The sequence below is a fragment of the Mustela putorius genome, unplaced genomic scaffold, assembly GCF_011764305.1.
Source record: "Mustela putorius furo isolate JIRA1106 unplaced genomic scaffold, ASM1176430v1.1 tig00000596_pilon_pilon_pilon, whole genome shotgun sequence".
Taxonomy (NCBI): Eukaryota; Metazoa; Chordata; class Mammalia; order Carnivora; family Mustelidae; genus Mustela; species Mustela putorius.
Window position 1 is genome coordinate 11872038 of NW_025421428.1, and position 13048 is coordinate 11885085.

Below are 13048 nucleotides of genomic sequence, written 5' to 3' on the forward strand. Positions count from 1 at the left end.
GTAACCCTCTGCCTATTACGCATGTGAACAGGAAGGTCTTATCAGGGAAACATGTGCCTACAATCCTCTTCCTCCCCATCGTCCTTCTGCAGGCCAGGTGTTCCTGACCGAGGTCCGGCTCACATCCGCCCAGCGGGGGCTCTCCCCGCCAGCCTCATGGGTGGAGACCTGCTCATGTCCCAAGGGGTACACAGGCCAGTTCTGTGAGTCCTGTGCTCCAGGGCACAAGAGGGAGACCCCCCTGGGGGGTCCCTATACCGACTGTGTCCCCTGCACCTGCAACCAGCATGGCACCTGTGACCCCCACACAGGTGAGTCCCGGCACCCCATCCACAGGGCCCTGGGGCGACTCCCGGCACAGCCGACGACCTGATCAGGGTCCCCTCTGTGCATACACGAGCCATCACCAAGAGCAGGACTCACTAGACGGTGTCATCTGGGTCCTCCACGTCCTGGGACCTCTCTATACCGGTCCCGTCTTACAGGGGAGGTCCCAGGACGCAGGGAGGCTGCTCGGCAGGTAGGTGGCAGAGCTGCTCCTGCCACAGGTTCACTGCCAGAGCGCACCTGTAGGAGGAAGCTCGAGGGAGCCCTCGACCAAGGTCGCCAGGCAGGAGGTGCTGGATGGGGGTCTCTCTCCACACGCAGGGCCGCTCACTCCGGAAGTGGGAGGGTCTGTGCTCTGATGCCGTCCTGGAGCAGGTGAAGGGGGTGGGGGGTCTCTGAGAAGGGAAATGATTGTGCCGGCGCCGACAAAGGACCGCAGCCTGGGAATCGGCAGCCGAGCGAGCGGGGACAGGCACGTGCCGCATGCGAGGGGCATCCTCCCCTGGTTTGCCGTGGCAGGAATCACCGAGCCCCGGTGAGGACCCCCATCCTGCCCTGCACTGCTCCAGGCAGCCCCTGCCAAGGAGCATGGCACGGCCGGTCTGTCACCCCTCAGAGCCCTTGGCCGCACCCTGACCTGCTGCCCTATGTGGGCGAGTCCTCACCTGGCTGACGGGCAGAGCAGCCACTGCGGCTCCCACTGGACAGAGAGAGGAGTGAGCGCTTGGGTCTGGGCCAAGGCAGAGCCCCCAGAGAGCAGCGCGGCCGTGATGGCGCCCCCAGATTGTCCATCCTGACTTCCCTCTGTGCCCCACTGCCCCCCTCCGCCCCCAGGGGCTGCTGGGCCTCCTGGAAGTGGGGGTCTTGCATCACTGGGCCCCTCTCAGCCAGACTCTCCCTCAGTCCCTGGCCGCCGAGCCTCCCTTCCCCAGAGCACAGGCTCTGAGCGGACAGCAGGTGCTGGAGCCGGGGCTTTGCACACCGCCCCCAGCATGACCAGCCAGGGGCAGGGGTCTGTTCCATGAGACCAGGCTGCCTCCGGGAACCTGCAGACCCCGTACGTGGGGACTGTCCTTGCAAACTCCTGTCAGGAACGGACTCCTGGGTCTGCGTCACTCTTGCTTTTGGCCCCCGAGGTTCAGAGAGCACAGAGGAAGGGCAGGGAAAGCACGTGTGCAGACGTGGGTGGGCCGTCTGTTGGTTTGCTGATAGGTGATGGAAGGCAGGATGCCACCGATCACAGCCCAGGTCACTCTGAGCCAGCGACTGTGCAGGGTGCTCTGGCTGTCCGCGGACGAAAACCCCCGAGGCCAGAGCCCCTGTTGTGTCCCCTTGAGGCAGCAGGTGTTAGATGGGTTTCCCAACTCCACATGGTTAGTAAGTGGTAGATTTTTTTCTCCCCAGGCTGTGCTGCCCCCGACTTAGAAGGTTACCACCCCAGTTCTGCTGGGGTTGTGCTCTGTGACCTCTGCCACCAAGACGCCCCTGTCTCTGGAGCCTTCTGGGCTCAGGTGGTCTCGTCAGGTGGTGCTTTTCTTGCCCCTCAGGGATCTGCCAGTGCGGCCATCACACCGAGGGCCCCTCCTGTGAGCGCTGCTTGCCAGGTTTCTATGGCAACCCCTTCGCAGGCCAGGCCGACGACTGCCAGCCCTGTCCGTGCCCCGGAGGGTCGGCCTGCACAGCCATCCCAGAGAGCAGCGAAGTGGTGTGTACCCACTGCCCACTGGGCCAGAGAGGTGAGTGGCTCGCACCCTGGGGCCCTGCCTCGGTCCTGGGCTCCAGGAGTGGGGTCCTGGGTTCAGAGCGTGACGGATGGGGAGGGCCTAGCTTAGGAGTGGCAGGCCTGACCTCTGGGGCCGTGTCCAGGGCCCCAGGCTGCTGTGGGCTCCTAGCAGAACTGGAGTAATTAAGCATATCCAGGAGAGGTTTTGAAAATCCCTGTCTGAGCCCTGGCCCTACAGAGCCTGATCTGGTAGCTCGAGATGGGCCCTAAGAATCCACATGCATAACAGGGGCTCTGGCTAGTCTGACACACAGTGAAGGTAGAAAATCTCTGATTAAACTCTGAGCTTTTATTTTATTTATTTATTTATTTATTTGTCAGAGAGAGAGAGAGACAGAGAGCACAAGCAGGGGGAGCAGCAGGCAGAGGCAGAGGGAGAAGCAGGCTCCCTGCTGAACAGGGACCTGACATGGGACTTGATCCCAGGAATCCCGGGATCATGACCTAAGCCGAAGGCAGATGCTTCACCAACTGAGCCCCCCAGGCACCCCAAACTTTCAGTTTTTAAAACTCGTTGCCAGGGCGCCTGAGTGGCTCAGTGGGTTAAGCCGCTGCCTTCGGCTCAGGTCATGATCTCAGGGTCCTGGGATCGAGTCCCGCATCAGGCTCTCTCCTCAGCGGGGAGCCTGCTTCCCTCTCTCTCTCTCTGCCTGCCTCTCCGTCTACTTGTGATTTCTCTCTGTCAAATAAATAAATAAATCTTTAAAAAAAAAAAAAAAACTCATTGCCAGATGTCCTGTGAGGCAGAAGGTTCCCCAGCGCCTGCTCCAGGACCCGGGGCCACCCTTGACAACTGATTCTTTTTAACAGCTCTTTTGAGATATTGTCTATGTACCTGACAGTTCACCTACTCTAAGTAGACAACTCAGCGGTTGGTGTTTTCTTTTTGTATATCCCATTAATAATGTTTTAAATTACAGCAAAAAAGGTATAACACAAAGTCTCCGTTCAGCCACACGCGAGCGTACGGTTCGGCGGCGTGAAGCACATGCCCGGCTGCCCTGCCGTCCCCACCGTCCGTCCCCAGAACTAATTCATCTTCCCAGAGACTCTGTCCCCATTAAGCAGCCCCCCACCGCCTCCTCCAGCCCACTCCCGCCCCCCTCCCGTAGGCACGGGTCCTACATCCTGTCTCTCTGCATTTGACCCTTCCAGGGACCTCACGTGAGTGGAACCCTCCAGTGTTTGTCCTTCTGTGTCCGGCTTGTGTTGACATAATGTTGCCGAGGTTCTCAGACATCTCATTGCGTGTGTGGTGACTGTGGCTGTCTCGGGACAGCCCATCACGTCTGTCCCATCAAAGGCCAGCCTTGCTGGGGAGCACTCTGGAAACAGCTCCCTACAGCCAGCTACAGAGTGGGGGGGGGCAGGGTGGGGGCCCCCAGACCTGACAGAGCCAGGTCCCACCTGGGGACCCTGCACCCCATCCCGCCATCAGGCTGTGCCTGCCCCCGTCGCCCCCCCCCCACTCTGCAGACGTGATGGCAGCCGTCTCAGTGGGTGTGGACAGTTCGAGACGTTGGTCTGGCCCAGGCTGAGATGTGCCCAAGGAAGGATTTTGGGGGAGCGAGGCGCTGCTGTGCATGGAGGGATCAGCCCCCTGGAAGGGTGCCCCGGTGGGCGCCAACCCCCGCCTTTACCACACCGACAGTCCTGCGGGCCTTGCTGAGGAAGAGGGTGGTGGCCGTGAGGCTGAGGAGGGTGACGACAGGGACTGGGTGGTGACACCCCCTCCGCTGGGCACTTGGCTTAGGCTGGGAGTTGAACACTTAGCCTCACCAAGCCCTCAGACGTGGCTGGCCTTATCGTCCCCGCTTTGCAGACGAGGAGCCCGAGTTCAGAGAGACCCCAGGGCTGGTCTAAGACACACAGCCAGCTGATGGCTGAGCTGGGCCCTGGCCCTGGGACTGTGCTCTGCTGCACAGGGAAACCTGACAGATGCCCACCCTCCCCGCCTGGGGACCCCACAGCCTCGTGCCTCGGGCTGGCTCCTCCACACACAGCCTCCCCCCTCCCCCCAGGGCGACGCTGTGAGATCTGTGATGATGGCTACTTTGGGGATCCTCTGGGGCTCTCTGGGGCTCCCCAGCCCTGCCAGCGGTGCCAGTGCAGTGGGAACGTAGACCCCAACGCTGTGGGCAATTGCGACCCCCTGTCTGGCCACTGTCTACGTTGCCTGCACCACACGACCGGGGCCCACTGCGAACGCTGCCAGGACGGCTTCTATGGGAACGCCCTCGCCCCTCGGCCGGCAGACAGATGCACACGTGAGCACCCATGCCCCGCCCTGCGGGGGACCCCCTCCACCACACCCAGCCCGCAGCTCTGGGGGGCTGTGCAGCCTCAGGCAGATTCCTCACCTTCTCTGTCCCCTTGCCTGGAAGGTGAAGGGTTTGCTCTCCTCCAAGGTCAGGGACTCTCTCAGCCTCGTTCTAATCAAGGCCAATCCTGCGATTTTTTTCGTTTGTTCTTTGCCTTGGTAATTTCGTACTTATCTCAAGCCCTACGGTTAGTGCCTATGACTGTCCTCGGTGGCGGGCAGCACCCCTCATGTCAGTGCCGCCCCTGGGCTCCATCAGGCTTTCCCTCTCCCCTTAGCACTCAGCCCCCGTCCCGCTCAGAGGGCCACAGGGTGCCTTGGCCAGTGGAAGGCCTCCGGAAGTGCTGGCGGGAGAATCTGGGCGTTGCCCCCAAACTTACTTGCTCCAGAGCCCTTTCTCCGGGCTCTGTGGAGCCCAGGAGAGACGGGTCAAGAGACCCAGAACAGTGGGCACATGGGTCCACCCGTGACTCCCTGCCAGGTCTCTGGCCTTCTCTCCAGCCGACTGGGGTTCAGGGCAGGCTCAGAAGAGCCATGTGTCACGTGATGATTCTAGACTTTCTCTCCAAAGACATAGGAAATAGGATGAGAGTTGAGCACAGGCCTAGAGTCTTTTTCCAGACAAAGCTTAGGATCCTGGGTTGAATGTGAGTCATCCCCGTGGGGTCCCCATCTTCTCCTGGACCCCCAGAGTTTGAGCCGATGATCTGGTGATTCCCCAACACCGTTTCTGCTTCCGTCCCCAGCCTGCGACTGCCACCCCGAGGGCTCCGTCAGTGAGCAGAGAACCTGTGACCCAGTGACCGGCCAGTGCCCCTGCCTGCCTCATGTGATGGGAAGGGACTGCGGCCGCTGCAGCCCTGGCTTCTACGACCTCCAGGCCGGGAGGGGCTGCCGTCGGTGGGTGGGGTGAGGCGGGGAGGGCCCTTCCCTTGGCTGTGTCTCCAGGATGGGAGAAGCCAGGGAGCCCCCAGAGGGAAGATGGGTGTGGAATGTGTCATCCAGGCCCCCTGCCAGGAACACTGTGCCCTGCCCCATAAGGGGACAAAGGAATGGTCCCTTGAGGGGTCAGACTCGTGGCCCTGCCAGCCCAGGACGCAGGCCAAGCGCAGCCCTGAGGGACATCTGGGTGGGCAGGGGGCCGGTTTGGTCTCTGATTCCCTGCTCAGTGACACCATCCCTCCATGACCTTTTTGGCCAGAGCGGCACCTTAATGTCTTTAGGGAACAGTGAAGGACCCCAGGAAAACGTCCAGTGCAACAAACAGGCTTCTCCCTTGCAAGACTTCTCAGAGCCTTTAATATGCTAATTGCATTGTGACTTTCCAACACAGGGGTATATATAATCTGCAAGATTTATAGGTCCCCATAGCCCTTTTGGGGGGAAAGGGGTAGCATTTTTGTGAGACTGTGCTTCCCAGGACACAGCTGGGGGTAAGCTGTTGGACGTGTAGCCACCTGGCAATGGAGCCTTGCCAGCAGAGGGTGTGATCCCAGGGCTCCTCGCCTGCTGTGGCCAGTGGAGGCTGGGTGGGGAGCGGCCCAGAGCTGGTCTCCCATTCAGGCTCCTTCCCCCTTCCCTATCCTAGCTGCACGTGTCATCCGCTGGGCGCCCAGGAGGACCACTGCCACTCCAAGACTGGGCAGTGCCCGTGTCGCCCGGGCGTTGAGGGCCAGGCCTGCGACAGATGCCAACTAGGTTTCTTTGGCTTCTCCATCAAGGGCTGCCGAGGTGAGGAGGCTGGCTGTGTGCCGGCCGCCCGGAGGGTGGGGCCTTGAGGTTTCTGAACAGAAGAGCCACTGGGACGCCAGCCATGTGGCCAGGGAAGGAAAGATCGGCTACTTTCCTGTAGAAAGGCCTGTCTTCTAAGAGCAGCCATACGTACAGGGAGTGAGAGAGTATAGGAACCCAAACTCTAACCCCAGGATTCACTGCTCAGTTGCCGTGTTGGGGCCATCAAGTTCCCTCTCTGGGCCCCCGCACCCCTCCCTGCACAGCTGGGCTGCCCGGTCGTTCCTAAACATGGCGGCTTCGCAGACCCAGGAACCCTGACGTAAGTCAGTCACCACCTCTGACATTCCGACTCAGTCTTCCGGGAAGGACCCAGGAGTGTGGTTGAGCTGGACCTGGGGTTTCCGGAGTGGCCAGGCGTGAGGCTGCAGGGAACGTGGAGGTCCCAGTCAGGGGTGGGGGTGCCATCCACCCCGGTTCCCTCAGCCTGCAGGTGCTCCCCGTTGGGCGCCGCCTCGGCCCAGTGCCACAAGAACGGCACGTGCGTGTGCAAGCCTGGCTTCGTGGGCTACAAGTGTGACCGCTGTCAGGACAACTTCTTCCTTACGGCCGGTGGCACACGCTGTGAGGAGTGCCCGTCCTGCTACGCCCTGGTGAAGGAGGAGGTGAGCCCACCCTACCTTCCATCACCTCACACCCCCCCACGAGTGCCCGCTCTGTGCTGGGCACCAGAACGGCCCGCTCAGCCCTGGCTCTCAGGCCTTCTGGGGCCACTGGTCACCTCCCGCCTGCGCCTCCCCGGCCATCGGGCCGATGTCAGCCCCGCTCCCCCCTCCCGTCTGCCCATCGCTGGCTTCTGAGCGGACAGAGGAGCGCCTCGTACCCGCTGTCCTTCCCGAGCACCCGCACCCACACCCACGTCTCACCCTTTCTCAAGTTCTGCGGGGATGAGACAGTAGAAGGCCCTTTGTGGGGAGGGTCAGGAGGAGGGCCATGCCCGTTCTGGGGCACAAGTAGAATGTTGAGCAGGGAGCTGGTGTGGTGCGGGGGTCAAGAGCGTGAGCTCTGGGGTTCCCCTACCCGGCCCCATTCGTTATTCCCGTTAACAGGTAACAGGTTTGGTAAGTTTGGGTGTCTCTCCTATTCCACAGTGGACATAGGCCTGCAGCCCTTTCCCTGACTGGGGAGGCCAGCCGACAGAATGAAGGTGCTCTAGAAAGACGCAATGATGGGCGCCGAGCATGAGCGGCCCCCGGGCAGTGCCTGGGCCAGTCCCTGCAAACCCAGGGATGTGTCTGCGGGAAAACGGGCGAATAGTCACACCAAACAAACAAGGGTGGCAAACAGCCTTGTTCAGAACAGTTTTGCTTCCCAATGAGTTTAGAATTTTGTTTTTTTAACCTGGATTTTGCCATCAAATAGGGAATGGAAAGACGTAGGGTTTTTCAGAGCATTCTGGACTTTTGGGATCAAAGAGAGGGCTTGGATCTGGCATCCCCTGGCCCTTGGGGCCGTTACAGGGTGAACGTGAGCAAGTGTGTGGCTGGCAGGTGCCCTGTAAATACAGTTACTGTTCGTGTGACTAAAAGAACAGCGCTAAGGGACACTGCATGGCACACTCACTCGGCCAACAGGTATCCAGGTGCACCTTCTCTGTGACAATACAGCAGGACAGACAGATTCTCCTGGGGCTTCCCTTCCCATCCCTCTCTAAGTGGAACAAGGATGTGGTCCACTGAACCAGCGGGTGCGGCAGGTGCCGTGGGCGTGAGAAGGGAAGGGACCACTAGGAGGAGGGGTGGGCAAGGCTGGTTCTCCAAGATCTGCTGCATCCTCAGCTTTGATGCCCAGGACAAGATGGGAGAAGCCAACTGCTAGCCAGGGAAGGCCAGGCAGAAGCCAGGGGGACGCGTCCAGCACGACTTCAGGCAGCCGGCCTCACACACCCTTCTTTTCCTCACTCCTCCAGGCTGCCAAGCTGAAGGCCAGGCTGACCCTGATGGAGGGGTGGCTGCAGGGGTCTGACTGTGGCCAGCCCTGGGAACCACTGCACATTCTGCAGGGAGAGGCCCCACGGGGGGACGTCTACCAGGGTCACCACCTGCTGCAAGGTACAGTGAGAGAGAAGAGCGGGAGGCAGCGGGCTGGCTGGCTGGCCAGACACACCCCACTAGCCCTTTGGTCTGCTCTCACGATGCTTCAGAAGCTCTTGGCTTGGCCCTAGAAGAAGTCACTTTCTAGGAGTGCCTCTCTGTCCTCCCCACCTGCATGGGCTCCTCCCATGACAGTCTTGTCTCTCCTGGATCTTTCCTTCACTGTCCCCCACCCAGTTCTACTCTGTAACCTTAAGAATACTAGTCTCTGAGGAGAGCATCTAGCCCCAGCCGCACCCAGAGCACAGGCACAGTGAGGACAGGGCTGGAGTCGTTCACGGGTTCACGGTGCAACAAGTGACCACTGAAGTGCTGTCCCGGGTGCTGAACAGGTGGCCTGTTGCTGTCTTGCCTGTTGGCCATTTTGCTCATTCCCCAGCATAGAAAACCAGTGTATGGGGGCGGAAGGGGAAGCTGTTATTAGAGCCAGGTGGAATCTGGCCTCCGGACACTGTGATCTGGGGAAGCTTGACAGTGAATTGATTCTTCTGTGTAATTTTATGTTCATAAGCACCTGTGCTCATCTCGCAGCCAGGCATAGGTAAGCTGAGCACCTGTTAGCAACACTCATTATCAGAATAGGGAGCTTCCAGGGGTGCCTGGGTGGCTCAGTGGGTTAGACAAAAGCGTCTGCCTTTGTTCAGCTCAGGTCATGATCCCAGGGTCCTGGGATCGAGCCCCGCATCGGGCTCTCTGCTCAGCGGGGAGCCTGCTTCCTCCTCTCTCTGCCTGCTTTTCTGTGATCTCCATCTGTCAAATAAATAAATAAAATCTTTTTAAAAAGAAAAAAAAAAAGAATAGGGAGCTTCCAGATGCTCTGGGTTAAAAGATCCATACTTAGGGTGCCCGGGGGACTCAGTTGGTTAAGCATCTGTCTTCGGTTCAGAGTCCCGGGATCGAGTCCTGCATCGGGCTTACTGCTCAGTGGGGCGTCTGCTTCTCCCTCTGACCCTCTCCCCACTATGCTCTCTCTCTCTCTCCCCCTCTCTCTATCGCTCTCTCTCTCAAATTAATAAAATCTTTTTTTAAAAAGCCCATACTGAGCCACACTGCAGATCACAGAGCTGACTCGAGGCAGGTGTGTTTCTGCGGTCTCAGATTTGGGAATTGCTTGTTGTGACTCTAACCCGTCTGGATTCCTTCCAGCCCCTCCACTGTGCTGACTTCCGGTGTCAGCACCGGAAGCACTGGGCTGTGACTGGCCTCTGCCGGGCCTCAGCCTTTGCATCTGTAAAATGGCGAGGCTCTTGCCGTGGAACTGGCTGGTGGTGCTCAGGTCCGGTGATAGAGCTCAGCTGTGCCAGGCAGAGTGCAAGGCACAGACGGGGGGTTCCCCCGAGGGTGAGCGTTTGATCGAGAAATTTCAATTGCTCCGTGACCCCTGGGCTTTGTGGGCTTCATGCAGGAGCCCGGGAGGCCTTCCTGGAGCAGGTGACTGGCCTCGAGGGTGCGGTGAAGGCTGCGCGGGAACAGCTGTGGGCGCTGAGCAGTGCCCGCTGTGCCCAGGCCCAGGCAGAGAAGACCTGCATCCAGCTGGCAGAGCTTGACGCAGCACTGGAGTCCTCAGAAGAAGAGATTGTGCAGGCGGCCATCATCCTCAAATCTCTGGTACCCCAGGGGCCCCTCCTCACTACCCGCCTCGGGCTCCCCTGGCAATTGATCTGGTGGCCCCTGGTGTGCCTTTTTGGAGAGGCTCAGTTTCCTCACCCGCAGAATGGGTGTCACGCAGTACCCCTTGTGCTGACTCAGTGGGATCACGTCCGCATAGACAAGGGCACGTTCCAGGTGGACAGTGAATGCCCATTGAATGAGGACTGGGCGGCATTACTGCCGTTGCCACGTTCTGGGGCTCTGCTCGCCGGATGCTGACTTGGAGGCTTTATGTAGCATTTTTTAAAAAAAGATTTTATTTATTTATTTGACAGAGATCACAAGTAGGCAGAGAGGCAGGCGGGGGGGGGGTGCTCAGAGTCAGGCTCCCTGCTGAGCAGAGAGCCGATGGGGGCTCCACCCCAGGACCCTGGGATCATGACCTGAGCCGAAGGCAGAGGCTTTAACCCACTGAGCCACCCAGGCGCCCCTTTATGTAGCATTTGTAAAGTAACTGGCACAGTCTGGTTCTCCCAGTAATTTAACTGAACGAGGCCCTTGCCTTTCAGGGATGGCCCTCAGTTTCTCCTCTCTCTCTCACTTTAAAGGTGATTCCTCAGGAAGGGTCCAGCCAGTCCACCACCTGGAGCCCCCTGGCCACAGAGGCCCGTGCCCTCGCCATGAGGTAAGCCCCCAAGTCCCAGGAGCCTGGTCCTGAAGGGAGCCCCGCCCTTTTCCTGGAGGTTCTGGAGTCAGGGTCAGCCTGAGAGGTGTCCCCCTGCCCGGATTCAGAGCCAGATTGTGCTGCTCACCCTCTCCTGTGACGGCTTTATTAGGGCGCCCGTATCATCATTTTCCAAACTGAGACTTCACATGCGACCAAAGGCCTGACAGATCACTGTGCAAGACAATGGGCAGATTCCGTGTGACAGGAGCAGGGCCGTGGGCCCCTGCCCATCAGCCTTTGCTGTGTCAGGCGGAGGGAGGGGTGGAGCCTGGCGCTCGGGGCCGGACTCTGTTTGGGACGGTGGGAGGCCCACATGGTGGGAGCGGTGGGTTCGGTCCCAGGTCCCCTTCTCTGTGAGCTGTTGCTGAAGGTCAGGTGGACGTTTCCTTACAGCCACAGGGACACCACTGCCAGGATTGAAGCCATTGCTCTGAGGGCCCTGGTCGCCTCCAACACCAGCTATGCACTTCTCTGGAGTCTGCTGGAGGGCAGGGTGGCCTCGGAGGCCCAGCAGCACCTGGAGGACAGGTGAGGCCTCCCCGGTGTGGGTAGAAGCTTGAACTGGCCTCCTCCAGCGGCCAGATCCTGGCTGGAGGCTGCTGGTCCAGAGCTGGCTTCCTTCCCGAGTCCTGATGTTCTTTGGGTGGGGGTGGGGGAGATACTGAGGTCTTGGGCTCACTGGGTGGTGAGTTACAGGAGCCCTCTTGGGCCTGGGGTGCAGCTCAGCCTCTAGAGAGAAGGGATGAGGGCATCTCTCTTTCTCACCCCTGCATCATCCCCAGCCCCATTCCCGACCCCCACCCTCCTCCCGGCAGCTCCTCTCAGACACCAGCTTCCTGCTTGGCCTCTGCTTCTCTGCCATGGGTGACCCTCTTATGTCTTCTGTAGTGGAGGGTCAGGAGAGACACAGCAAGGTCTCAAAAGTCTCAAATTGACTTCCTAGATGAGAGAATCCAGTTGGCCCACCTCCAGTCAGATGACCCACCCCCAGTCCCCTGGCATGACTAGGGTGAAATCACATGACCCCCTCCCGGGGCAGGAGTGGGGGCAGGGGCTGTCTGAGAAGTGGGGAGAGATGAGAGGTAGCCAGAAGTCCCTGCCCCGGCAGTGTCCATGGCAGAGCTGGGTGGGGAGGGGGTGATCAGCTGGGTGGGACAGGGAGCTGTTCTAGGTGGTTGACTACACCCCCTTGGAGCCCAAGGAGCCCCAGAGCTCTCCGTGCATCTGGAGAGTGCTTGCCCAAGGTCACCCGAGGGCACAGCAGATCCAAGACCAGGGCCTGGGCTTCTGTCCCTTCCCCAGCACCAGGCGCTTTCCACTTAGTGATTCAGCCAGAGGCTTCCAGCATTTGCAAAGCAGATGACTGGAGAGTGGAAACCAGGGGCAAGCCCCTTCAGAAAAGAGTGCTCGAATTGAATGAATGAAGAAACAAGAATGAGCTGCCTCTCCTGCCTTTTCCATTCATCCGAGAGCTGCCGGGTAGCGGCCAGTTTCCGAGGCCAGCTGCTGAGTTCTGACATTGAAGAGGGCTCCAGTCGGGGTCTGGGGAGACAGCCATGGGGCAGAATGGCCCTGTGCCCTCTGCTCTGTGAGCCATCTCAGCTGTCTGCTTTCAGGTACCAAGAGGTCCAGGCGGCCCAGAAGGCGCTGGGCAGAGCTGTGGCACAGGCGCTGCCCGAAGCGGAGAGGGCACTGGCCGTCGTGCAGCGAGTCCGTGCAGATGCCGCCCTGGGCCGGGCCTCGCCAGCCGCCTCCTCAGCACTGGTCAGCCCCGCCGGCTGCCCCGGAGCTCAGCCTGGGGTGGGGGTGGGAGAAGGCGGTGGCTGGGAAGCCGGTGCATCCCAGGCCTGGGCAGATGATGTGGCTTATTTTTAACTAGATGGCAGTCAATTAAAACGAGCTGATCCACCTCCGTGGCTTGGCCGAGCGCCTGCCTGGCTCCGAGTAAGCGCTGGGCCAGGCTTTGTTGTGGGTTGTGATGACAATAGTGAGACCAGGCGTCTTCTCCGTGATGGCATTAGCAAAGGCACCAGACAGACGTGGGATCAAATCCCAGCTCCGCCGCTCCAGATCTGTGACCTTGGCCAAGGATGTCCCCCACTCCCCAACCCGTACTTCGGTTAGGTCCTCTGTCCGCTAGGGCTCGCCCCTTCGGTTATCTGAGGGCTGCGTCTACGGGGCTGGGAGAGGATTCATGAGTCGTGGGCAAGGTGGCCCTAGTACTTGTCGGCCCCCTGGGGAAACCCGCTCCATCACATCTGCCTAGTAATCCTGAAATCCCAGAACTTGGAACCTGCCCTTTAAGGAAGAGACTGAGCTTCTACAGATATATTTGGGGCAAAACCTAATGGGCCTGAGGCTGCTTATTTGTGCTCAGAACCCACACAGTTCTGCTTCTCTCAGGCCAGGAGGATTCT

The 13048-nt window shown here is 59.8% G+C and overlaps 1 protein-coding gene across 2 annotated transcripts in view; it reads left to right on the top strand.

Annotated features, from left to right (window-relative positions):
- LAMC3 (laminin subunit gamma 3) overlaps nucleotides 1–13048 on the top strand; it is a 56104-nt gene that overhangs the window by 34831 nt on the left and 8225 nt on the right. Inside the window, exons 12-22 of one of the 2 annotated variants that reach the window (XM_045082607.1) lie at nucleotides 93–311; nucleotides 1875–2063; nucleotides 4132–4377; nucleotides 5177–5330; nucleotides 6019–6161; nucleotides 6648–6826; nucleotides 8131–8272; nucleotides 9720–9922; nucleotides 10513–10589; nucleotides 11025–11159; nucleotides 12248–12395. In XM_045082607.1, the coding sequence (XP_044938542.1) occupies nucleotides 93–311; nucleotides 1875–2063; nucleotides 4132–4377; nucleotides 5177–5330; nucleotides 6019–6161; nucleotides 6648–6826; nucleotides 8131–8272; nucleotides 9720–9922; nucleotides 10513–10589; nucleotides 11025–11159; nucleotides 12248–12395 (1835 nt within the window). The remainder of the gene's footprint in view (nucleotides 1–92; nucleotides 312–1874; nucleotides 2064–4131; nucleotides 4378–5176; nucleotides 5331–6018; nucleotides 6162–6647; nucleotides 6827–8130; nucleotides 8273–9719; nucleotides 9923–10512; nucleotides 10590–11024; nucleotides 11160–12247; nucleotides 12396–13048) is intronic. The other variant, XM_045082608.1, reaches the window with a different exon arrangement.